The following is a 27621-nucleotide window of genomic DNA, read 5'->3' on the forward strand; positions in this document are numbered from 1 at the left end:
CTTAAGAGCTTCTTTTTGCGATCAAATACGTTATTGTTGTCTTATCCGTCTTGGGGCTATTCTTTTTCTTTCTTTCTCTCACTCTGTTTCTCTCTATTTCTTCCTCTTTCCTTCTCAAACCAGCAGCGAATGAATTTTTGAAATGTTCCCTCCGTCAAACAACTAATAACAGCGACAAACGGAATATACTTCTGGTGTCTGTTTTCACATACACACGCGAAGCTTTCCGTGTACTTTCAGTGCAAAAAATATGCTCCAGCATGAAAAAAAATGTGTCCTTTCCGTGCTCCACTCTCACACTCGATCTGATATACTGACTCACGATGCCCACCATCAGTAACATCCGGCCACTTCACAGCAGTCTTGCCCGGTGCAATCACTCTAATTATTTCCTATCCTATTTACACGATCCTTGATTCCTTAATCCTTCCAGCTCAAGCACGAGTGCGTCCATTCTAAGAATAAGCCATCCCTTGCGACCGCTGCCATTCATCCTACGGAATCTATTCTATCTACTCGATCGACACGCTGAAAGGGCCGATACATTCACACAAAACGGGACTCACGCTACTACAGGATTCAACTACCGTAGGCGAACTGGCGTGTAGGCGTTTCGTTGATACAAAAGGTGCGACATTTTACGCGCAAGCAGGATGTGATGGCAATGAAGAAACAAACATGTGAGACACGCGTCGAAGGACGGTGAACGTGGCGTGCTTTTATAAATGAGACACCGATCATTGATGGAGCCATAGAGCTCCATTTCCGTCGGTGTCGGCACCACCGCCTGTCTGGAAAGTATGAAACCGAATCCAAACCGAAGCATCGCGTCGCTTTAAAGCTTACGGTAGCATTAAAGGAAGAGATTTGATAGAAATAATAGCAGAAAAAAGACTCAACCGGCGCCATCTTGCCAACACTGTATGTACACGGTTTCTGGTTCGTTCGTCCTTTTCGCTGCTCTTCATGGGGCTTATTTTCTGTCGACCAGTCTGGCCAAGGATAACAGGGACACAGACACACTCATCTGGCAGGCTTTGGACGTTGGACGTTGAGCTTTTGCAGCCGCCAGTTGTCGTTGTCACTTTCGTCGCCAAAACTACGCCCGATTTCACTACAAAGCAGCTCCTGTTGTGTGGCAACTCGTTAGTCGCTGCGTCACCTCACAGTCACCCTCTTCATCTTCCGGTTCCGGTTGCACCGTGACACCGGTCTCCGCACCACCGTCGTCTCGTTCCGCCCCTTCATGCTCGAGCCGTATTGTCAGCTTTATCTAGTCACCCTGTCAAACGTTCATGGCGTAAAACACAGCCCCCTGAGCCTGCTGGGTGGCTCCCCCGGGTAAGGTGGCTCCTCCAGGACCTCCAGACACCGCACCACCACCCTGACTTCCGGTCGCTCCCGTTGCTGCCGCGGCCGCCGTCGTTCCAGCAGTGGTTGTGACCGAACTGACCAAACCTACCGGCATTCCTGGTGGTCCGTGTCCTTGACCGGTGGGTGATAGCAGCTGGTTGGCGTCGGAAGGCTGCACGCTAGCCGCTCCTTCCGGTGCGCCTCGTTCGGTAAATTTCACACCCGGTTTTCCCTCGTTCGGGTACTGTGAGTAGGCGGGCGGTTTGCCTTGTGGTGGAGGAGGTGCCGTTCCTGGGGCTGATCCTGTGCCGGTGCTCGCGTTGACGGGAGCGGTGTTCGTACCCAACCGGGGTAGGGTCGAGTAGTGTGGCGGCAATCCACCCCGTGCACCTGCAGCAACCACGTGCAACTGCATACCCGGCAGGGGATAACCGACAGGGACACGGATCGTCTGTTGTGTGACCTGAAAAAGAGCAACCATATATTAATAGAGGACTCTCGATTGACTACTCGATGTGGTAAATAACATTCTAATGCTCAGATTCGAAAAGAAATTCAAATAACCCCAACTGACAAGCGAATACGATCATGAAGCATGCTTAGCGGGTTGCATACTTTTGGGCGTTTTTCATGATTCGTACGATCACCCTTCAAAAACGAATAACACTTCTACACGAGAGATCACAGCTCTGCCACATTACCTGCTGGTACTCGACGATATTGTGCTGCCGCCGATAGTTCTCCTGCTCCTGAGCCGTGTACCGGTGGTACGTTTCGGCGTTGTACGGGATCAGCACCATCGTCTGGTGGTAATTGCGCAAAGGTGGCGGTGACTCTGGTCGTCTCGTAGGGCTGCGTGCGAACTTCCCATACGTGGCGGTGTCCGTCATCTGATGGATGTGGTGAGCCGTATGCACGGCCTGATGCTGCGTGTGAATCTGGTGCGATTGCACCTGAACCGCACTCGCCTGCACGCCCAGCGGCAAGTTGGCGCAATTTTGATAGATCGCCTCCTGTCCATGATAACTATGGCGTGTCTGCACCGGTATGTGATAGTAGTTCCCGTGCGGGTCAACTGCTGCAAGCATGTTAGGTTGTGCCGTTGGTGCCACTGTGGCATTGGCCGTTTGCTGAACCGTTCCAGCTGCCGGCGGTGGTTGATGGGCAACTCCCTTCGATTGGGTTGCAGGATCAACAGCTGGATAGTAACTCCATGAGGCCGTATGCTGATGTGTTGTGATCTGCTGTTTCGCTGCAGCCACGTGCATGCTGCTGGCCGTGTGTGGCCTCGGCAACGTGTTCGATTGGATGGGCTGAGCTTGAGTGGGTGCTGCTGTCGATGTTTGTGATTTTACCTGTGAAATAAACCAGCAGTCTGTTAAAGAGGCACCGTTTCTATCTGGATCTTTCAAGTCACTCACCTGCGGAGGCGCCGGAACGGCCAATTGGGCCTGCATCTGCTGGAGTATCTCGTTGGTGGAGCCAAACCGTGGCTTTATACCCCGCACAGATGGTCGCGAGTTAAAGCCATAATCGTTCTGCTCATCATCGTCTGATCCTGCACCAGAAGCCGGTGCCGAAGTGGACGTCTCCGCGCTGTACCGCTTCTTCAATCGCTCAGTCCGGGCACCTTCCTGCTGTACGAACGCCGCCAACTCGTCCGACTCCTGTCCAGGTGTGCCAGCGATCACATCCGGAGCCACCTTCTTGCCATCATCGTCATGCAATGCTGCGTCGATGTCCCCGATGCTGTACTCCGTGCTCTGTGAGCTCGCCATCGAACTACGGTCGCCTGGATGTGCCAGTGTGTAGTACGAGAGATCATCCCGTTGACCGGCTACGCACGCCGTCAGTGGTGCCAACGTCGACAGGAACTGCCGCCGGGAGTCGACGTGCCGTTGTTGCGGTGGTTGATGTATCTGCGTATGTGCACCCTGAATTTGAACACCCATTCCAATGTCCGGACCCGCCGGGCAACGGCAGTCCTGCCAAGGAGATCCCGAACGCACCGTTAATTGAGAGCTCGCAGACAATGATCTTGCCTTCGACCAGCTCAGACAACTTACCTGCGGAATGATGACGATCGGGTTCTCGTCCGCCTCCGGGATCTTCTCCTGACGCCGATCACGATGGAACAGATCGGTGATCTTCTTGTACGTCGATCCGTTTGAACCACTGCTCGAGCTGGATGCTGACGAACTCGGTGAAAAGCTCTTATCGGGCAAGTACTTCGGTTGCTGAGGGTTCTCCTCACCAGCTGGGCTATCTCGACGTTCCATCTCGCTGAGATCTCCATCACCTGGATGCTCGTGACCATCTCCACCGCTCGACTCATCGATAGGATCGTCGATGTCACACGTCAGCTGTCGGATGCGTTCCTCCAGAGACGTCACGTCCCTCACGGGGATCTTTTTCCTGAGGAAGATAGCAACATGCAGACCACATATATAGCAGACCACACCTGCTGGTAGATCGAGTTTTGATACTTGGTTCTTCGACACTTACTTCGGTTCATACTTGATGAGTGATCGCCTCAGTGCGTTTCGCTCAATCGAACGCCGGATGGTGTCCGTTTCACCTGGTCCACCTGGCACAACCGTACCTGCCGTGGCCGACATCGCCAACGCAGCAGCCGCACTGTTCGGGATGTTGCTCATACTGCCCGAGTTGCTCGTTAGGCTGTGCTGGTGTACCAGACCCGCTGGCAGAGTGGCAGCCTTCTTTGCATCATCGAACGCCTTCAGTGCTTCCTGCGTGAGGACGGTCGCGTGCGCAATCGGGTTAGTTCCGGTTCCGGCACTCGTTGTGGTCGTCGGGACGTTCGATTGAGCCATCGTAACTGTTCCGGGAGCTACCACAGGAACCGTTCCGGAGCAGGCAGTAGTGAGCAATGGCTGAATAGCGCTGCTTGGGAACAACTGCCTGACGGCCGAATTTGGCCGGAGTGCGTTGTGGAACAACCCCGATGAATGACGCTTTAGTGTGTCTGACATGTAGTTGATGGCTCGACAGGTTGGCACCAGCTCGCCTTCACCTAACCCCGACTGAACTTCGCCATCGCAACATGCCTCCCGAATTGTGGATTCCTCGTTGAACCGAACAGACCGTTTCGAGCTGGTCTCCTCGTCGGATGTCACAGCCGTTGGGTCGTCGTTCTGTGGATTAGAGTGAGACAAAAAGTGAGATGGAGTGTGCGTTTGAATCGCTCGAGCCTTAAATCAACACCCCAACGCCACGTGTCACGTGTTCGACCGAATGGAACTTCCTTGTCGTTGCGCGCTATAAATAACGCCAGCATCCTGGAAGGAGCCGGTTCCGGAAATACCCGGAACACGCTCGTCATACGACGCCTCGTGTACTCCGTGTATCGCGGCGGAAAGCCAGTCAATTTGCCACGTCACCGAGTAATTGTTTCGCTCCGTGCGATGAGTTTTGAATCAATCGATATTAATTATTCATCCTATCCTTCGTTCCAGTTCATCCCCGAGGCCAACCGTTGCGCCGGTGGAAAGGTTAGGGTCTAAAAATAACCCCTTCCATATCGCGTGTGGCACCGAGCCTGGTATTTTTCCCGCCCGCGAGCTTTAGCCGTTGCTTACGTAATACAAAATGGAGTGGCGCTTGGGTGAGAGGCTTTCACACTCCGACACTCGCTGAAGTGTCATTCAGCCACCGAAAGACGCATCGATCGGTGGGCGTCTGTCGTGGCTGGAAGACCCCGGCAAAAACCCCGGGAAACCCCGCAAGACCACTGGCAATCGTTGTGTGGTGTGAAAGTCAAAAACCGACCTTTTCAGTGTGAGCTCGGAATGCGGCAGATACCAATCGCTTTTTCCGGCCCTTGAGCCGCTCTCGTCCCTTCGCTTCGCGGGTTGGACCTGCGAAAGGACTGCTTGCGTCTTCTGTTTTCCCGATGTTTTTTTCCGTGTTTTTATTTCTTCTCTCCCGTTTGCGCTGCTCCAATCGGTACTTATCGGTGCGGCGCGGTGCGGTTAGTGGCTCGGGTTAATGGAACATAAAATTCCCGGACGCGCAGCGTTCTCGAGGACACGAGTGGCGAGAAATAATCGATACCATCATAATAAATATTGGCACATTTGCAGTCCGGGCACGTTCCCCGGGGCTAATAAAACCGCCATTTGACGGGGGATGAAAAATTCATATTACTCTCATATTATCCTTTCTCCTGGATTTTCTGTTCCTTATCGCGCATTTACTTCTTGCCCGTCTCCGTGTCCACCGGATGTTTTCCGGTTCCACTTTTCACTCGCGCCCTCTTTAAAATATTAATGTTTCCCTTCTTTAAGACGCCGCCACGCAATGACAGCTTTATCACTTTTCGATTTTTATCTACGTTTTAAGCAGTGCTCTATGTGAGCTGAAACATTTAGTGATGGTGAAGTAATGCATCATTAGATCAGGATTATACAAGGACATATTTCAGTATTGCTTCTTTCGCTCGAAATCGCGGAAGAAAACGCCAATTCATAATAATTCAATGAAACGTTGTGATATACATCGGTCTCAGTCGTTATCGATCAAGCCACCAGAGTAGGAATCGTGCTGTTGTTAGAGCTCACGGTGATTCTTATTTACTTTGACTTTCTACGCAAGACTGTACCATAGTTTGCATTAAATATTCAACATGACAAACGCGAAGAGTTTGTTAAAGGTGTACAAACAATACGGCGATAATGAACTGAGAGTGGCTGGTTTCCGCCTCCGGGCCGTTCTCGTCATCAACGCGACAAAAATTGTGCCGTTCTCCTGCGTATCTCTGCTACTGGAATCCTTGGAAATTCTTCGTCGATAGAACCAGGTAAACCATTAAATTACGTTAAGGATTAACATAAAATACCCTCGAGCTGCCATTCGTCGGCGTTGCTTCGTAATCGCCCGAAAGCGCCCAAAGATTATTTTTACGCAGTAATAGACGTAACGATATAATAAAGTTATGAAGAATTTGTTCACCCGAAGCGCGCACATTTGATGGGAGTTGGTATCACGACCAGCTCATAAAGGTTTCAGTACAGCCTGTTACGAAAAATATATATTATATTTTGTTGGGTTTTGGCTTGTTTTCTCGACATCCTGCTAGCCACAAACCGTAAGTCTTGTGTTAATTACAACTATTTTAATCAAGCAATCAAAACAGTAACTACCTAGCTCAACTACGGTTCTACTTGCTATTCCGTTCTCGCCCTGCTGCACACAACACTGCGCTTGTGCCATTTAATTTGATCACACATAAAGAACGCTGTATAGCTCAACGTTACAACGGCGCAGGACATTGTTGTCGCAGGCGGTTGTCCTTGGAGCGAAAACTTTCCCAACGTTTGCATGCACAAAAGAACCATCCAATATATCATATCGCGGGTCCTGTCGCAGCCCTGGCACGCTTTTCATCGCCCTTTCGTCGTCCTTTCTCGCGTGCACGCCGTTTCGACAGCTTAGACACTGTCCACCCGTTCGCCCATCGGAAGTGGGTCACGTTTTCCATCCACGGAAAAGTTTTCTCGCCCACGATTCGATTATTCATCTTTTTTTTTTTCTATCATGCCCACCTTCACCCGCGACAGCTCTGCTCCTGTGGGTGATGTCCTTGCGAAAGTGCGCTGATATTAGAAGTCCTTTTAGCGTTCGGAACGGACTTGCTTTCTGGGCGCACTGTCATGCTCGCAACGAAATGATGCGGCCAACAGAAATTAAATCATTGTCGTAAAAAAAAACCCTCGGCGAGCAGATTCGGGTTTCATCATAAATTAAAGAGCGCCAAATGCGGGAAACTCAATGCGTCAGAAAAATGAAATCCGACAGCAGCCGGTCCGATTAGGGCCCGCAGTCCATGTGCGCAACCTCGACCAGGGACACCAATCTGCCTGCTCGACTTCAATCTAAATCTCTTTCTCTCTTTTCTCTGCTCTCTCTCTCTCTCTCTCTCACACACACACACACGTGCGCCATCCCCATCCTGCTAGAATCCACCCGTGGGAAATGGCAGAAATACTTGATTTATTGCCGGTACGTTACTCGACAACCGCTCAGACACGGCCCCATCCCGTGGAGATATGGCCATGGAGCTCCTGCCCAGCACCATTCCCGGTGGTGTCCTTCAGCCTGCACAAGGAGGGAGTAATAAATTACATTCCATACAACGCCAGAACGTTGCATGTAAGCTAGCGAGTGGTGCAAAAAAAAATGATGAAATAATACACCACGCGCCCATGGGCCCTTATTGCGAACTCTCTCGCACCCTTTCAGGGTTCCATTGTGCTGGGGAGGTCCCTTTGGGGCCCCTTTCCAAGCACTTCCGGTACGATTTTTGCACAAAACAACTCCCCCTAAGCTCCCCGTGTTACCGGTTCGATACAGACAAAACGAAACAACACTGGGCCGGTCAGGAAAGGCTGGTGTAACATTTTGGCAATTTGACTGAAACGAAACTTGACGTGTGTTGCATGCGGCCGTAATCCTTCGTTCGAGCACGGGTTTAGTGACACCTCACGCGTAGTGTGTCCTTTTTAAGCCCTTTTACAGATTTTTGGGCATTGCAAAATGGTGCTTTCAAGGTGCAATGTGGTTTTCAACGCTAATGGTGACACTGTGTTTTTTGTTTTCCTTCAGTTCGTCCTTTTGCAAAGCACGATCGCTTACGGCCACGAAAATTGTATCGTTTACGGCCTAAAAACGCGATAAAATGGAATTTTTATGCCACGTCCACCCAAACGTGGCTGTCGTGGTGTATTAATTTAAATTAATTCCCTCCCGCAAGCGTTTCTGGGCTGGGAATTGACTCACCTGCACGGACGGCTGCTGCGGAGACTGCTGAGACGGATGCTGTTGCTGCTGGTGTTGTTGTTGTTGCTGCTGTTGCTGCTGTTGTTGCTGCTGAGACTGCTGTTGGTGGTGTGGGTGATGTTGTTGCTCATTTTTCCACAGTTTGCCTCCCTTAAGGATGCCACTTATCGCTTGTGCTGTGCTCAGCGGTTTATGTTTGCCCGCTTCAAACTGCTGCGAGGCATTAGCTTCGCCACCTGCCATCGGCTGACCTGCTCGCAACACCTTCTGCTGCTGCTGCTGTTGCTGTTGCTGCTGAAGCAACCGATAGTCGTGAGCATTGGCCGTAGCAGCAAGGCCAGCTCCGGCTGCTCCACCAGCCGCCGGAACCGCAGTCGAACCGCCTTCGTTGCCTGCTGGAACGATAGTGGAAAGCGTGGTGGATGAGGAAGCCTGCAAGGCAGCCGAAGGTGCGGAGCTGGCCGCCCCGGTACCAGCCGGGGACGGTCCTTGCGGACGAGCTGACGAGTCACCCTTCGATCCGGCCACAATCCGGCGCTCCGTCACCGTAGTCATCGTGATCGTTTCCACGATGTAACGCTGGGGATTTGGGGCGGCCCCAGCTGTCGGGTCGTCGGCACCACCACCCTTGCCATCACCGCCATCTTTCACCGTCCGAAACCATGCCAGGAACGAGCCGTCAAGTGTGAGACAAAATTCAAAGCAAACGGTTATACTGCGTTAGTTTTGCGGGTCGTGTAGCCAGCGCCAGCGAATCCTCAATTCGGGTTCGAAACACCCGATAACAATGGCAGAGAGCGTTGCCCGTGGGTCGGCCGTGCGTGGTGCACACGTGAAGTAGAAGGGTTACCGTGCACCACACGCGTGTTGAATCGTGCAAATGCGATCGGATGGTTGGAAGGTAAAAAAAGGGAGAGAAAAAAAAGGGCAATGGATGTGCACCTACAGGCAGCCATTATCCGATCGAACAGGTGGGTTCTCGCCACCTGAAAGCGCTCCAAATCTCGATTTCGTTTAAAGGTGGCACGTTCGCCTTTACGAACCACCCTCTGTTTGATTGACGTAAGCGCTACTGCAGCTGCTGTTGGGATGATGTGAACTTTGGCTTGAAAAGGCACAAGCTATGCTACCGAAAATGCAGAAAAAAAAACACGTGCGTATCGATCAAAAGGACTACGAGCCGCAAGTCGAAACGGTGGATGCTCGAAACCAGCTTGACTAACGAGCGATGAGGGGATGAGCGGGAATTTTGGCGAATCGAATTTCAAACGATGGCTTCCATGATGTTCCGGGTAGGCGATCGATTTAGGGGGAAATTAATGAAATCGTACGTCAGCCACCATGCGTCTCCATCGGGTGCGTTTTGCGGTGGGTACATTTTACAAACGCGTTCCGTTTCCCCAGGCCCAGGCGAAATTGGAACAGATTAATTTACAAAGCCATTCCAATTGGATCGACATTTTAACGAGCAGCTCTTTCTTGGGATCAGGAATCAATGAATGAAACGTTGCTTAGTGTACAAAATGGCGCGTGTGATATACGCGAAACAAAGAGAAAAAAAAAGGAATGCAATCGCTACGCAATTATTTTACGGTGCAACCGCAGATCAAACCTCTCCATATTCCAATTTATCGAATTTGGTTTAAAAGAATGAAGAAAAAAAAACAAAAATAAAGCAAACCCAACTCGCACTGGCGCAGTATGGCGAATCCGTGAGACGTTGCGCTACGCTGGTCGGTAACTGCAGCCGAGTTTTGGTGAGGTGCCAGGATTGAAATGGAATCAGATTGAATTTGTTTTGCATCGCAATGCCGATCTCGTTACTACCGATGGTGGTTGGTGAAACGGTGGGGTGGCAACAGTGAGTGGAGGTGACGAACGGTGGTTCTCTCCTTCTGTCTCTTTCTCGCTCGTACGTGAGGTCGTGTGGATTTTAATGAGAATTTATTTGCACTTGCACTTTGTGGTGTAATGTAAAATTCGTGGCAATGGATGATGCTAGGTGAGAACGATTGATTTTGTTGCGGCAAACTTCAAAGAGTGAAATTAATGTACAAGCAACAAGAAAATGATCGAATCCAAGAGTAATATTCAAAACCGAAATTGACGAAAAAAAAATATGGCACTTTTACCGGGAAAAAATAACAATTTACTCAAAACAAATTTCACGCATCAAAGTATGCAAATACTTTCTAAGTTAAAAAGGAGAAAAGTTACATAATGGAATAGAAAGGCTCAACTTCACAGGCATCAACGTAGCATTCGGTGAACGAAAACTATCTATCTGGCACAGTTGCCATGCGAAATGCGTTGTTGCCGCGAGCATTCCGAAAGGAAAATGAACTCATACCACAAAACGTAACGAAAAAAAAAACACATCTACACACGCAACCCAAAAGCAATGATTCTCGAGCTTGTTCCACGTCCTACCTTGCGAACCGGAGTCCTGCACCTGTTTGATGGTGAGGAACTTAGGCCTTTCCTCGCCGGCTATAATTTCCTTTTGCGTAACGCGCCGCTCTGGCGACGATTTCGCCAGGGGCACGAGCGCGATTGGAAGCGCGGCATGAGGTGGAAGCGGTGCCTCCAGCATCGGGGAAATATCGTCCGAACACTGGGAATCACATTCTGAAAGTGGATGGAAAAAGCAAACATTATGCAATGTTAGGATGTACGTCGATGTAGATTAGCGTGAATTGTCTTTGTGAAAAATTGGAGAGCAATATCTAGCATGAAGCAGTAATTTTATCATGAGTAATGTATTCAGATCAAATACTTTTTATCATCTAAGCAAGCGATTTTATCTGGTCTTACGTAATGTTACGTTATCTAGACTAAGTTATGTAATTTTATTTCAGCATCACAATTTAATAAATGATTTCTTATAGCTCTAATGTTTCAAAAGAGCTTTTAAATCAGCTCTTTCAGAACCATCTAACCATCGTCGAGTTAGAACGAATTTTGAATGTTCATAATGAATGCGCAAGAGACACAGCACTTCTAGGAAAAAAGTCTAACCTTTTCATCGCTCAAAATCGTATCTTTCTCTGCAGAAAATAAGCCAATTACCATTTACTAGGATTATGCTACCCTTCACATGCTCTTCGTGCCTCAAATTTGGGGCTGACAATTTCAATTACCATAGATGCTACAGTCTTCTGAACCGGGCTCAAAAGCTCTTTCCCAGAGCCAGGCATGTTTTTGTGCAAATGTTGCGCCACAACGTTGTAATGAGTTTTTCAAGAGCGTGACTGAGAAAAGTGGCCCATTGCATCAAGCAGTATGTGGCACGGAAAATATATTCTAAAGCGTATGGAAGGCATTGACGTTGTTCTGTAGATAGGCTTATCACACTGTCTGCCTGCCGGAGAAATGTTGAGTGCTGCATTTTCCCATTTGGTTAGGATGGAAAAAGTTGACTAAGCTTTACTTGCCGGGCAGTTTCAAAAGAGACCGACGTACAACCAACCATACTTCTAGGATTTTACAGTTGACTATACTCTCAAGGGTCGCCATTTTCACCGTTGCCAGACATGGGTACTAAACATTGCTGTAGGTAAAGTTGAAACTCTAGCCCCTGTAATATTTTTTTAATTAAAGTAACGACGACCTGGCCATATTTTGTGTGACACTATTAATAAACAATTTAAACTAAAAATAACAAATAAAAATAGCTGATCCAAAAGATCGAAAAATATTATTGAAGTCTATATGTACATCGAACGAAAACAAACTACCACAAACAGCGAATACTAATAACTCATCGATTGTTTAGTGGTTATTCGATTGATTGACATCGATTGCCAGATGCTTAAAAACTTGTTGATTCAATTCAGTTCAAATTCTAGCTCCGAATATCAAACCATTCATCATGTTTTCAGCAACAGCTGAACCACAACAGTCTAACGAGAACATTTATACTTTGTCCATTGACGACAAATACACCAGAAGTGCTAGACGTAATAGCCGGACGCGGAAATTGCCTGCCGATCATGTGAAAACCTCGTTGGATTTGGAAACCATAATCGCAATATGCTGACAGTTTCTGGAAATTTCCACCGGAGCAATGAGGTGTGTAAAAATAAAATTCCAAGCATTCCCTGCGAGCCTTCGAGTGCCGGGTGTGTTAATTTAGCGCACTGTTAACTGACTCATGCCCACTCCCCCCAGGCGCATCCAAAGCCCAATCCGTATCAAAAGCGCACACATGCTGAACGGTAATACGGTGAAGCTTGCGAGGATTCACCATGCAATATGAAGCCGCTGTTTATTTTTGTCCTCATTTTTTCCCTACCACAAACCACCCGGTAGCTCGGTGTGCAAACATTCCAAAATCCCAATCCCAATCGGGTGGGTCGGGAAAAGCGAAATCCTGCCCCACCGCGAACGCACAGCAGGGTGACAATTCGAGATTATCACGGCATATGCGAGTGCGCTGATTGGGCGAGATTGGGTGGGTGCTTTCAAACAACAACACACACAAAAAAAGCACAACCATCAGATCAAACAAGCAGAATAAAGCGAGAGAGATAGAAAAGAGAAAAAAAAAGAAGAAAAAAGCACACCCATGTGCGTCGATTGGAAACTTCCCTTAGGAAAGCAATACCCAGGCGGCGTCGCGTAGCATTCCGAACACGCACGTTCTCGCGGGGACGCGTGCTTTTATGCGATTCACGCAGCAATCGAAAAAATAAAATAGCGTATAATGCGGCGCTACTGGCGGGCCGTAAAAACCGGGTGAATGATTATTTGGCCCGCTAGGCTGGCTCGGGTAGGGCACCGGACCGGCCACAGGTCGAAACCGGAACGGGATCGCTGTTGCTTTCTACGGCTTCCATCGGTCAAATCGACCCGATTCTGGTCACGATTCTACCGCTCGCCCACCGGTGTGGGGTGTAAGTTTTGAAACTCCAACGCCATCAACGCCGGCCACTCGCCACAACAACAGGCTAATTCTGACGGTCGGAATAATACTGATCCGCGCCAAACTGTGCCATGAAATTAGCATAAGGTTACGATTTCCGTGGAGACTACAGCCTGAAACTCGCTCTCATTCAGATCGATTGGAATCGATGGGCTTTGGTGACGATTCCCACAGGTCTCATAAATTGCACCGAAGCTGAATGAAGGCGTTCCCAGGCGACGTGTGGAATATTTAATTATTTTCGACCGCTAACTGCAACCAAAACCACAACGAAACTCATGGACGCGGGTCAGAACGACAAGGGCAACAATGTAATCGTGAACCATTTATCACCAGCGTGCGTGGGCCTGAAATTATCATCACTCGGGTATTCGGCAAATGTGTTGAAAATGAGTTGAACGCATGCACATCGATGAAACTTTCTCCCAACACAAACATGGAAAGTAATTCCGTTTCTGGCCCTTTTCCGACTCGATCAATTAACTCTCCCACACAAAAGTGCTGGTGCAGCAAAAGCAATTTCATTTGGAAATATAACAAAGCAAGTTTCCTTTTTTCCTTTTTTGCTACAAACACGAGAGCGAAAGAACCTTTTGCGAGGGAATTTTCCGGATGCCGTGCTCGTGGCTGCAGGGCGAGCTCGTGCATGTGACAAATGGAAAGTTGGATGCAAAAGTCGTGCTAACACGCAATTTCAGCATTACACCAGCATCAGGAGCATTAATCACGCTAGCATGGGAAGGAGACGGAAATAGATCGATAGCGTACGAGAGCTAAAAATAAATAAAAAGCTGCTTAAGAGCACATGAGAGACCGCGCGCAAGAAAAGCAAGAGAGAGAGAGAGAGAGAGAGAGTGCGAAAGCTCGTGAAAAGCACGCGAAAGAGAGCCAACAGACAGGATGCTGTAACCGTTGCGCGAGGATGAATGCAACTCTCGACGTTTCAGAGCGCCTCTACCGTCTGGGCGCTTCAACTGCAATGTGCAAAAGTGCAATTGAATAACTCATTAATGGTGGCACGATTCAGCGGAAGGATGTGCTCATCCGGGTGTGGCCGCTTTGTTCTGGCTCTCGGTGCCACCGCCACAACGACATCGACGTGCTCGTGTGGTAAACTTACCGTTCTCCTTTTACACGCCCACCAGTGCACGGAAACAGGACGCGCAAGGACGCATTGTTGCGCGTCACAACGACGTCAATGCTGCCGGCAGCAGATAAGCGATGGGTTCTAAATTAATTGAAACTGTTTCGGTGTGTGCAAGCTCCAGGTTCGCAACACGCATCCGAAATAAATCCCATTTGAAAAAAAGGTTCATTTCGAAACAGTCAAACAAGTAAATTATAGCAAACAACTGATGGACGCAACCATAATTTCTAGTAACAAGTTTCCCGGTAAGATAACACCGAACCTGCTACCAGTCTCTGGGAACGTTTTGCAAAGGGTACCATAAAAATGTAAGCTCCCCCAGGCCGAAAGATGTTTGTGTATTTTTAGCGAGCCAAAATAAGCCGTGCGCTATTTTACAAGCAACAGGCTTTGCTGCCTTCGTCACATGCCCAACCAAAGGCGTTGGCCACCTGACTCCAAAAGACGCGCCCGAGAAATTACTGAAATATCTGCACGGCCGGGGTGGCATAAAGTTGCGAACGAATCTCAGAACGTTTTCCGAGCCATTCGCATTTTCCCGGCATCCCCCCCGAGGCAGCGGCCGTAGCATAAACTTTGGCGAAACGAGGTTTCTCATTCTTTTGCTTGTGAGAAAGGAAAAATCCCCAACCGGTAATTGTTATAGCTTGCCGTGCCTTCGTTCTAAGCCCACCGGCCATCCTGTGGGTCGGTGTACACGATGATGATGGTGATGATGATGAAGACAACGTAAGAACGGTTCCAGTGGTTGCACTTCCATTTCATTACCGTCCAACCAACGCGCCAGGTCTAATGCCTCGAGTCCAGGCATCGGCGACGGCGACCCAGTGCTCATAAATCGAATGAATGGGAACCACGGGAACAAAAAATTTGCTCTCGCTGTCATTGTTCGATGGACACCCTCGGAGCCTGTCAGCAGGCAGCGCAGTGACGGTGATGGCTTAAGCTGTCCATTTCATGGAAATATTCGGACCCGCAGATTACGGCCAGCTTACACGAGAGCTCGTCTCACGCGCTCACGCGAATGGCGAATGATAGCAAGGTGCTACGGTCAAGTTTATAGTTCATCAAACTTGCTTCTGAGCATATTGAACTCTGCCTCTACCATTGTCGCGCCCGTGGAAGTTCCCATGATAAAAATTAATAAAATGCTAGCAAAGAACTCTGGCACAGAAACCGCATAGGGAAGGCGACAGAATGCCACAAGCGAGTTGTTAATCTTACCGGATCAGAGAATTGTTTTCCAGCACATGCTGGAAGCGAACGGCAATCTAGCAATCAAGCGACCTTTGAAGGGGTCATATACACTTCGTCTGTTTTGTTGCTATAGCTAGGCGTTTAATTTTTGTTCCCGGTATTAGTACACGTGCGGAAAAACATGAACCATAGAACCTCGGTGCTCGTTTGCACGTCACAAGCAAAGACAATACCTGGCTGGAGGGGGGGAAATTCCTCGAAAATATTTCAACATCGCTTTCCCGATATACCGCCTAATTAATTGGCTTTTCCAGTGAATCCACGGCTCGCTACTTGCGGTCTGCGCAATAACGAGCACTTCGAAGCTCTAGCCGTATGGCAACGTGTACTTTTATGACATGGAACAAGCTCAGCACCATCCGAAGCCAAAAGGTATAGAAACCGATGCTATACGTATTTTAAGTGAAAGCATAAATAAAATGTGCTAGGCAATAAATAGGCAAAAGCAAAGTCTAATACCTATTTCTGCAGAGGCATATCAAAATCCCTTTTGTGGCGACGCAAATACATATTGCATTTGCAGAATTCTATGTTTCACGCTGCCAATTGGAGTTACTCGAACTGGGCATATTTGACAAGCGATTTCATTCCATTACACTTGCTTAATTTTGCGTGATTCGCTCGGCGCGACAAATAATGCGGTGACTGGTTCGATTGAAAACGCAAAAGCTCCCGATACCTGGAATCGCAATCCTGTTACAACCGTGCATTGGAACAGCCTATTTGTCGTCCTTCTCAGAATAACCCCTGACACAGCAACCATCCCTCGGAAGGTCCTTTTCCAGGCGTACAGTTGGCAAAAGTTGTCCCCAACAGCACACAACAACCAACGCACGGGTATCTATTCGATGAACATCAATTCCGCCACTCCCGAAACATCGTGTGACATGACAAAACAAGCGATTAACTTTCACTTTTACTGGTGTTCTGTTCGATTCCTGAGCGCAAACGTCCTAACTCCAGCCCAGCTGCTTCGTGTTCAACGGCTGAAGGAAAGGCGAAGGACCTTGGCGTAATTGGATGTCTATTAACCGCATGTTTGGGGATGGGTGAGAGTACCCGGGCCCGGTTGGTCCTGGGACCTTAACCTCCGCATGAGAAGCGTCGTGATTTCGTTGATGTAATTTTACTTGCATTTTCCCTGAGCTTTACCGGAAGAAAAACGAGGGATTTACGGCAGCTTACCAGCCCAGCGGTGAAAATGTACATTGATTTTTCCTGACACGAACCAGGCCATGCCCTTGGTTCATCGCCACCCACAAAACACGCCCCATGGTTTGGCCTCGTTTGCCCAGCCTATCGAGCCTATATTTCTGCCCGTTTGTTGGATTAAACTTCAATCCACCCGAAGCGCTAGATCGAGTTCAACCACCGATCGAAATGCCACCCGATTTAATTGCTCGATAAGGATAAAGGCGCGGTTCCGACATTGGCACCACAGCTTGCGCCGGGCTATAACTTTCAACCGATGCTGAACTTTTCCATCCATTCCAAGCTCATTTTCCAGTGTGGCCTCAAATGAAACCGCCCCATAACGGAACCAGCCCATCGCCAGGAAGCGACCGGGCCCTGGTTGGGGATACTCTCAAGGATGGCGCAATTTGTGCCTTGCGCAGGAAAATGGCACCAGCCAGAAGTGGGCGCATTAGGCAGAATGGTGTAATTACGCTTGATGGCGCCATAAGAAAAGCGGAATAAACCGAACGCCGGTGTCGGCCAGTGGGAGAGCCCACCAAGCAGCCCAAGCGCAGATTTGTCCGTTTGTAATTGAAAAAGGCGAAAGAAAGAAAGAAAAGGATAATGTATCAGAAGCCACCATCGCACCGTGAGCGGTCCGCAAATGCAATGAGCAATAAATAAGCGACATCGTCGTGGATGTGGATTACCTTCATTACGTGGTGCAGTGCACGAGTCCTTAAGACGTCGCGTTCGAAACGCCAGCAGCGATGGGCACGTATGAAACCGCAGCATATTCGTGTCAGCTCACGCAAAACCCCACGTGCTAACCCCTGGGACGAGCGCAAACGAATTGCGCGATATTATTTAGTGAATTAAACGAGCGCAAACAGTTTTCCATCACGCACCGCCAACACGAATGGCACGAGAGCTCGAAGATGTACTGCTTCAGTGGACACACATTCCACCGATGGCAAGGGAGAAATCCCACATCACCACACGGTAAACACAGAAAAGCACCTAAATTAAGCCTTCGGGACATCAGAAAGGAATCGTAGCCCGGACTGCTTTTGGAATCTCTTAGGTTGACGTTTGCTCTGGGGTCACTTTAAGTACTCGCACAATTCGCACTACCACACTGACGTAATGAGCACCGTGCGTGCGTGCGTGATGGAACCACAGCTGTATAATTTTATTATTTTTTTCCGGGTCCGAAACCCACCCCTCCCTCGAGGGGTGCCTAAGTGTAAAGTTCAACAAATCAAGACCTCACCCTTATCGCACGAACGAACGCCCCACTGGTGGGTGGTGATGGTGCCGAACCGATACGGTGTAGTTTATTTTTATTTTCCCCCGGCCAGGGTGGGCTTTTCCTCGTTCGTTTTCATCACATACGAAGCTCCATAGTGTTTTCTTTTCTCACATAACCACCAGGCCCGGCGTGAAACGAATGCCGAGGAACAAAAAAAAACGCTCATAAAGCATGCCGATCGTGAACGTGAGTGGCGAAAGAAATGAAGAGGACGAATAAAAAGAGCATCACACACGCACAACGGTCGAACACGCGATGCCAATTAATTTCATTCCCCAATTTGTCACCAATTTTTCTCCCATTTTCACATGCCCCCATGTGGTGTCCTTTTAGACCGCCTGCGTATATCTTTTCTCGCAAGAACCGCTCGAAGGGTGGTTCGTGTTAATCGAGGGATTTTAGTTTTGTTAGTTTTTTCGTAAGCCGAAACACGCTTGAACGCGGGCTGATAGGAAGTAGATTGTGTGGGACACTCAAGCTGGACAGACAGCCAGACTGAAGGTGATGCTTTTTTTTTTTGCTCGCCTCGTATCACAAAGTCGCACGAAGTCAAGTGGAATCGAGTCAGCAGAATTGGCAGCTAGGATAAACCAAACGCCGAATTTCGAACGCACTCAATTACGATAACCGTTTACCTTCACAAACACTTCCCAGCGGGTGTGATAACGAATCGCCCGGCTCCTAAACTCGCGTGACACGGCAAAGTGAAGCACTCTGGGCTCCGTTTTGATTGCGTCCAATCCCGATCGGTTGACTTTGCGGAATAAATTGAACCGACTGCCGTGCAGGTCCATCGGTACGAAGGAAAATTCAGTCCCCACCGAGGAGAGCCTGCGTCTATTTATCGGAACCACATGACGCGGGTGGAACCTGTCCCTCGTTTCCATCCGACGGTTTGGTGGCATGGTGAAGCATAAACGGAATCAAAGCATAAAATAAGCCGAACAAAAATAATATTTATATGTGACGCGGGCGTTCCCCTCTCTTGTGCGCCAGTCCTAAACATAGCGCAGCATAAATAAACCACTCCTTTGTGTGTTTGCCACGCCGTGCGTTGGCGATGTGGGAGAATGCGCACTGACCAGAACGGCAGCCGAGAGCGACAGGAGACCACACAACGGTGGTTCATTCATTCCTAGTGGCGGCCAGTGAGGCTTCCGGTAAAAAAAAAACAGATCGACCCGAACGGGCAGCGAATATGACGCGCATCTGCATCTTGCAATCGGTGCAACAGGAACTATGGGTTGTCTAAATGTCCGCTTAATATGATTTATCGCATTTAATCGTTAGATATGTTGCTGAAAAGACTAGCATCTTACAGTTGTAGCTGTTGAAATTCATTTTTATATTTATAAATAACTCAAAATAATGAGTATGTTTCAAGCGAAAATAGAAATAGAACCAAAATTGTGGCCTTAAGGCGCATAAATCTTACTTACTCACAAAAAATAAAGTTTCCCTGTTAGAGATGTGAGTGATAAACATTGCAAATTGAATGTAAAATCAACAGACTACTGTATTTGCAAATGAAGAGCAAATACATGTTTGTTTATTTTTTTCGCTAACAGTTTAAGCATAAATCAAACAGAACATTTCCCACACAGAAACTTCTGCCACATGCAACGAAAATTGTGATGCAGGCATTCAAAAATTGCAATCTGACTCGGATGCCGTCGCCCGGCTGTTGATGCCAGAACTTCCGAAGCCATACCGGCGACATGGGGGCTGTCAAGGAGTTTTAAAATTATGACATTACCATTGGCAATAGCGCTGGAGGGCAGACCTGGCAATGCCGCAGCTAGAAAGTCAACCGGAACCAGCTTAAGCGGAGGTTTGAGGATGGGAAAAGTTTAAAGCCTCTTTACTCCGTTTCAACTGCGACAGGCTAGACATGTACTGAAATGGAAGGATTTTGCATCAACAGACCGATTCCGTGTAAGCTATTTGCACGTAATTCTACCTTTAGCTTTAACGTTAGCACCTTGACGATGATTGACAGAACGCTGCGTTTTCTGAGAACCGTCAGTTTCTCGTCCGGGTTGAGCTTCCAATCGCTCCCTAAATCAATATGCTAACCCCCTCCTTCGAGCAGTTCTATGCAAATGGACACATCCCTCTCAGCCCAATTTCCATCGCCCTTGTCAAAGCAAACAAATACAGCCTCATCAGAGCTTGCGTTCCCGGCAAGCTACGCATGTCAAAGTGGCAAGTCATGCGTGTCTTACCCCAAAGGCACCGCAATCGAAGGCATCGAAGATGAACTCCGTACGACTCACGACCGTCTTCACCGATGCCGGGTTCTTCCGCAAAACAGTGCGCTGATGGTACCGTTCCACGAAGGACCCCATGTCCTAAACCCACCCACGAATAGAAGCTCTCATCAACGCTACGAAAACAGCGACAAATGAATTCCAACCTAACGAGGTGAACATCGCCCCCCCCGGGACCCGGTACTGACGATCGGTTCCGGTAGTTGCGCCACGGTTAGCGTTAACTGTCCCATGCTCACATCCACGGCTATCGTAGCGTGTTTCCGCTCCCTTTCCGGTAGGGCCCAATTTCCATTCCACGAAGCGGAGCGCTTCCAACCGAGGCACGGTGAAATGTCACCCCCGTAAAGGGCTTGTGTACCTTTGGCTGGCTGGCGAGGATTCCGGCGATCGGCGAAAAAGGGAAAACAAGCCCTAGCCCGCAAGTCACGCGTGACGGGTGGACGGGTTTCGATTGGACGCGGTCGCGGTGTGGTGATTCCAACTCGCAGGTTCACGGTTCACGCAAGCTCACCTCACGCGCCGAACCACCGGAAGCGCAACGGAAAGCGGCGCAATGAAACTCCAATTTCCGCTTCGCTCGAAATGTCGCGATTCACGGGACGCTAGGACGCGGTTTATGTCCAGCGTCCGTGCGGGGACCTGTTGCATTGCCCGGGAGCGGGCACTTCCGGTGGGTGGGTGGGTGGGTGTAACCCTCCCCGCATTCCGAACACATTTAATAATGGCCACAATCGTCAAGCACACGAGTGGATGCGATACACCGGTGGAAATGCGCTCCAGCAGGCACCGGTTGTCCACGGAACACCGGGCTGCCGGAATGAACGAGCGTCACAATCGATGGACACCTGCTATCGTACAACACCTTCCGTTCCGTTCTGCGTAGAGCGTAGTACATCCGGTGGGTGGGTTTAATGGGTGGCGCTTCAATCATAAAAAAAGGGGCCGAAAGTAATAATTTTCGGATCAAATCATTTCTTCCGTGGGCTATTGAAAGAGTTCTCTGCATTCCGAACGTTCCGGGAAAGCGAAAAGCGACGGACAATAGAAGAAAGCAGCATCTCCACCGGGGTGTTGTGGACAATAGACAAATTCCGCCTATTTCCGGAGATATTTAATGGACTGCCAGCCAGGGGGAAAGCGTGCCCGAAATTTCCCGAAAGCCCCACAAAGACCAAAGGTCACGGAAACCTTTTAGCTGCTGAGCTGGAAAATGATTGATTAATGATTTTTTTTGTCATGAAACGAAAATTAGACGTTAACATAAAAAACAACTCAAACGTACCTAAAAAGCCTACTCTTGTTTTCCTACCCAACCAAAAACGGCTTTCAATTTTTTAGCACGGAAAGGGTGAACCTCTTCCAAGGGCTCAAGTAAAAGAAGAAATCCTGCTGCGAAGGGTGCAATCGGACCGGCTCAGCCTCACGTAACACTTTCAGCCACGTAGAGTGGACCCTAAAGGATTTCCGAGCGGCACTTCCGGCACAGTGCACAAAAGCTTTTAAACGTTCGATTCCCGCTGATGAAGCGGCACAAGATTTCTTCCTTTACCGGGAGTCCCACCATCGATTAGAGCGCGCGGTTCAACGAACGAGCGAGCGCTTCTGTGGCTTCTCTATACATCTCTCTTTCTCTCCCCGTGGCCATCGGGAAGTGCAGGAAATTGATACTAGAAATGTCACCACCAGCAGGAACCGCTTCTCGCGGGGTTTCACTGGCGGAAATCGACCGAACGCCATCGGCAGAGAACCGGAGAAAATGTTTACATTCCACCGGTGCGATCGATTGTGATCAGGGTGGTAATCGCTGAAGCACACAGCGCTTGGGAGAAAAAAAAATGACTGCCAGGAGTGATGTTTGCTTGCTCGCAATTACTCGGAAACGATGTTTGTTCTCATCGAGCGACATTCCCGAGGGTTGGTATCGTTCGAAGGCACACAAAGGCGTGGAACAAAAGATAAACGAATGCAAAACTTTACACAAACACGATCGTTTGTTTACTCGCCTTCGATTTCGATCCTCATTTGCGAGTCGAGCTATGGTGAAACTTTAAACAAACCGACGGTTCTGCGATAAACGGACGAGTAAATCGACGGTTGCTTATGGTTTGCATACGTTCGCACGTCCTTCGGGCTTGATTTAATTGAATAAAAAACCATTCCATGCCCACCAACCACTATCTAAATGGGTCGTCCGTCCGGATACTCACCTTCATCGTGCATCTGCTTGGCAGCACATTCCGCACACTCGGCGCATTCGGTGCATACTGCAGTCTGTTGCTGTTGTTGCTGCTGCTGTTGTTGCTGCTGCTGTTGCTGTTGCTGCTGTTGCTGAGTGGCGGAGACGGTTTGCGAACCAACCTGTCCTTGGCCTGCGGTGCCCGTTTGTTGTCCCTGCTGGCCAGCAGCAGCTCTGGCTGCCAACATGGCAGCCCGTTGCTGCTGTAGCCGCTGGATAACTTGGAGCTGCTGAATATGTTGTGCACCGAAGACATGCCCACCGAGTGCTCCACCGAGTGCATTGTCAAGCAGTCCACTGCCGTCTTTGTAACCCTCCGGGGGGCTTAGCGTGGCCTGGTCGACAAACTCGATCGGGGGAGCAAACTTCGGACTCTGTGGATGAAAGAAATGGGGAGAGAGAAAAAAAAGGCGCGTTAGATAGGGCATCGCTTACATTGGATCGCGTTGCAAAAGCGGGTGCACAAATCGGGGTGCAGTATGGTTTCATTTCTTCGGCCCAGCAATCGAACCGATCGACGGAGCGTGTAATTGATCGGACAGAAGGGAGGAATTCGTGCTTTTCTGGGCTCAACTTCCGTCGGTTTCCGTCGGGAAATTGTCCCACTCGTTCGATAGATATAGAAAAAAAGGAACGACGAAAGGGAAACCAGCACCGCGGAACGAGCCGCTCCTATTCGAGAAACAAATACGTTCGGCCTGAGGGCAAGACGTTCAGCAAATAGCTCCCAACTTTTCATGCGATAAATCACCATCCGGTTCGTAGGGGTGTCCTATTTTCACGGTGCAAAACGGGAAGCAAAACAGCTCCGATTCTGCTAAAAGACGACGAAACGTCATTCGAGATCCGACCTCATTCAAGCGGATGCCTGCCAAGCGCGAAAGGCACTCGATCGCGAGTGGGTGAAAAGCTTGCCTTCAGCTGCTGCTTCAGCAACACACCACTGAATAAAATATCAGATAATCACGCACACCGGCCGGACGACTGAAACATCAAACCAGGTCCTCGCAAAAGGATACCCACCAGAAGTGAGTCATGCGCTGCCATTACTTTGACGGTCGAAGGAGCATTCGATTTTTTGACCCATTTTCCCGTTCGCAGAACAAGCGAGCACTGCCCACCGATGCATTATTAATGTAATGCTCGGTAATGGTGGATCATTTCCGATCCGAACCCCGAATCGATGTGGCTGTCTGAGCGAAATTCCCAGCCAAACGAAGGTCCGTTGCTGGGAACGAAAAGTCAATGAGAACAAAACACGTTTGGTCGAAACCGGCTGCCGGAATTGCAATCCCAAAACGTTCATTTATCGAAAAGAAAAACGGATACTTTGAATGCTAGTCTGTCGATGCTGTCAACTGTTTTTGGGGCGAACGAACATTGTCGGTTTTGCATACTGAAAATGGTTTCTTCCCTAAACATGCTCAGCTTAGAAGTACATTTAACTGAAGAAACAATTGCTATTGTTATTGTTACTTTTTTAACGACGGCCTGGCCGCATTTAGATTTGTATAATTATTTGTGAGCTGAAAGGCATTTCCTCTCAACAGCCGCTGAGAGCCTTATCCCGGGCTGACTCGGTTATGAAGAAACAATTAAACACCTAACTAGCATGAAAAAGCATGCGGCAAATCAAACTCTCGAGCTTCCTCCTCAAACTAGCACGTATCGAGCCGGTTGGCTTCAGTCAAACATTAGGATAAAACACATTTCTTTGCTTCTTTTTTTTTTCCTCCCATCCCGACGTGCTATCGTAGGCTTTAGCCAACGAGACGGCTCGTTAAGCAAGAAAATCTCCTTTCCTAGCTCGAGCATTACGCTAACGTTAGCTTTTACGTCTCCCCATCACCAACGATACGCCATTGTTATCAACGGTGGCGCGTTCTCGCACGATCAAGCCTACAGCCACTGAATCCCTTCTCGCAGGAAGGAAAACTCTCCACATTCCTCCCGTGCGAGTTTTTCCGACCCGTCTCAAGCCGACCGAGGCGACGCTTAAGGATGCTTGCGTTCCACGGACGGGCTATTGATACGCTACACCCTTGAAGGTCACCAAAGGCAGACCCTTTTGTGCGGCTGGTAGCAGCTGGCTGGTTGGTTGGGCTTCGCAAGCAGTTTCCCAAGACATTCCCCTTTTTCCCGAGAGGCTCAGGAGTTGGGTGGCGAGACGATGTCGAGAGAGAGAGAGAGAGAGAGACGGGCATTTTTCCACACGGTTCACCCACGGGGTCGCACGAGAGCCGTTGCTATCGCTCGGTTGAACTATTTTTACCTCACCGAGAACGATGTAGCGAAGAATAAAAGTCAACCTGGCCCTGGAATGCCTCCACGGGATAACGGCACTCGGATGCCGAACATGTGAAGCGACGGAAAAGAGTCCTCAGGTTGGGATAATTGAACGACAACCTCTTGTCGAGGCGCTCCAACGGTCGGGAGTATATAATCGAAAATGAAGCTCGAAACTACACGGCTCGTTCAGTGCCACCGGCTCGGTTTTGCCGTTTTCGCTCATCGAAACAATACACCATTATCGCGTTTTCGATTGGCCGTCTTGGTTCCGTGCCAGCCTGCAGGAGAAATAAATCATTACGAACCGAGCGCCACAGCGGGAAAAATGGAGGCAAAATATAACAAATCGATAATGGCATTGCTACGTGCTCAGGTAAACGGGACGAAGACTTATCATTGCACAGCGGTTTCTTACGCCGGCTGAGCATTACAAACATTATCCATTACCACTGGAAGTTTCTTTTATCAGGTGAAGGCAAATAAATGATATTTTTTCCAGGAAGAGCACGCAATCTTGCACAATTTTCGATGGCAATAGTAAAAGAAACTACCCAACACAATCTCAACATACCGCGGATCTGAGACGTGAAAGCTTTAACTCGTTGAGATTAATTATCATCTAAATGAGGATTTTTCTCCTCCAAGGACTTCTTTACCCGCTACGCACGCAAAGGAGCCACTTCGCGTGGAAGGATAATGGCAGACCTATTTGTTCACCATCTGCCGGCGATGTAAGCGACGAGCGATTGCGATGCCGTCAAAGCCGATAGCACCATATTGCCATTGAACGATTCGCGAAATCGATACGCACGTTGATGGAACCGCTTAACGACAAACTTTTGCGTGCTATTGTATTTCCCACCACCTAATTGGTCTAAATTGATATTGGAAAAGTAATATTACTGCAAAATGACGTCGATCGTAACCAACAGCATTATTCAAAACGGAGCTGTGCGTCACAGAAAAGTTTCTATTTATGAATGAATTCATAAATTTTTCTGTAACTCAACAACGCTCGTTTGTATGCAAAAAGGATTAAAACTCCTTTTGCCCATACTGGTTGCGAAACGTTACTAATTTGTTTTATGAAATGCGCATGAGGGATAATAGAAACGATGGTCCTTTCCTAACCTATTTATCCAAAGCGGCTCTACCAACGGTAAATTTAACTTATTCTAAAAAACCGACCTCTAACCTTTTTTTTGCCGCACACTCGTTAGGTGACCTTTCCATAGAGCTTACGTAGAAGAGCGCTCGTTTAATTTAGGCAAAGCTTGCGGACGTTGGCTTAGAGTCCTTTCCACTCTTTCCACCGCGTATTTGTTTTTCCAACGACCTTTGTTATAAAACAGCAATGCCTAGTCCGACCGCGGTGGAAATAGGCCTAAGACAGCCGCTCAAAACTGGCTGCTCGTCCGCTTAGTGCCTAAAGCGTTCGATACATGACCTTCATCCTGCCGGTACACATGCTGTGCCATGTTCGAATTATGCAAAGATTGAACGATTCTCAACTGAAGCGGATGAAATGGCAGAACCAGCGCTAACAGGGGCCCGGCTGGTCCCGGTCGGCTAGCGAGGGGAAATAAAATTTCCGACAGGAAATGTCACCCCGTGTCTCGAGTGTACTGATGTCCTGTTCCCTGCTGAGGCTGTGCGAAAAGCTCGTGGTAAAATTTTGCATATTTTAACTAGCAATGTGTTTTGTTTCGAATGTGGTTTACTTTTGGTGACCTTTCGTCTGCCGCATGAACCTTTTTTCCACTGAAAGTCTACTGCGGATGAGATACAGCTAATATTTGTAAGGGGTGAAAAGTTAATTGAAAATAAACTAATTCAATCGCAGTTTTATTCAGGGCTTTGGTTTACTTTCAAATAAAATTTGCATACGTTTTACCCTGCGTTCAGGATGACAAACGAATAAAGAAGAGATTATACCAAACCGTGCTAAATCACTAGCTAATACAAACGATCTAACATAAAACGACTTAAAAAATTGCACCCAAGCTGCAGTGGATCAATCAAATAGTATTGATTTGTCTACCAGCTATAACGACCATTAAATGCCACCGATGAAGATACTCCTAGCCCATCATGCTCAGGGAAAAGTCTTTGATCCCATGAGCTGACACAGGAAGCTTTCAAAGATGAAATTGAAAACGCGTTCTAACGTCCTTCTTGTGGCACCCCATCGGATGTAAAAAAAAATCATCACACCGGATTTCATTTCCGTGCACTGAAAAACACACAGCAGGAGCAATCATAAACAGCGAACGGAATTGAAGCCAAGGAACGGTCTCTGCTCACTTGCGATCCGCTCATGTCAACCTTTTTCACCCCACTGAAAAGGTCAAAAGTCTGCCGGGGGTTCTTTCAATATTGTACCACAAAGTCCTGCCATATGTCCTGAGCAAATATGCTTACTTGCCCGCCGCACTCCATCGGTGACGTAATCCATTGAAAAGTTCCGCCCGAATCAATGAACCGCCAAGTTCTGACAGGGTCAAATATGATAACATGAAGTGAAGCCAGTAGAGGTACATCGAGCACCCCTAGTGAATCATGGTATGTATACTTATACTCCGTTGCCATTGTGAAAAAAAATACAATGATATATAAAAGCTCAACTGACGTGAGCTTAAGGGTAATAATTTTAAGTCACACCAAAAATCGGTATCGATCGGAAAATAAAATTACACCTGGATTCAATTGTTGCTATTGTTTAATTTTTAAACAAATGATCTACTGTCTGATCTTTTTTTCATGGGCGATTAATCTTTCTCTCGGTAAAGAAACTTCTCCATGACAAAACATGTAAGATTTTTGCTCTACGATGGGCTCTTCAAAAATATCTCTCGT

General features: G+C 48.4%; 1 protein-coding gene across 1 annotated transcript in view; it reads right to left on the reverse strand.

Annotated features, from left to right (window-relative positions):
• Positions 1 to 1285: 1285 nt before the first annotated feature.
• Positions 1286 to 27621, reverse strand: part of LOC128731536 (uncharacterized) — a 39722-nt gene continuing 13386 nt past the window's right edge. Inside the window, exons 2-9 of the mRNA XM_053824664.1 lie at positions 22448 to 22850; positions 10582 to 10779; positions 8152 to 8795; positions 3859 to 4508; positions 3420 to 3768; positions 2775 to 3338; positions 2055 to 2708; positions 1286 to 1816 (exon numbers count right to left, since the gene is read on the reverse strand). Coding sequence (XP_053680639.1) covers positions 1286 to 1816; positions 2055 to 2708; positions 2775 to 3338; positions 3420 to 3768; positions 3859 to 4508; positions 8152 to 8795; positions 10582 to 10779; positions 22448 to 22850 — 3993 coding nt within the window. The remainder of the gene's footprint in view (positions 1817 to 2054; positions 2709 to 2774; positions 3339 to 3419; positions 3769 to 3858; positions 4509 to 8151; positions 8796 to 10581; positions 10780 to 22447; positions 22851 to 27621) is intronic.

The sequence above is a fragment of the Anopheles nili genome, chromosome 2, assembly GCF_943737925.1.
Source record: "Anopheles nili chromosome 2, idAnoNiliSN_F5_01, whole genome shotgun sequence".
NCBI lineage: Eukaryota > Metazoa > Arthropoda > Insecta > Diptera > Culicidae > Anopheles > Anopheles nili.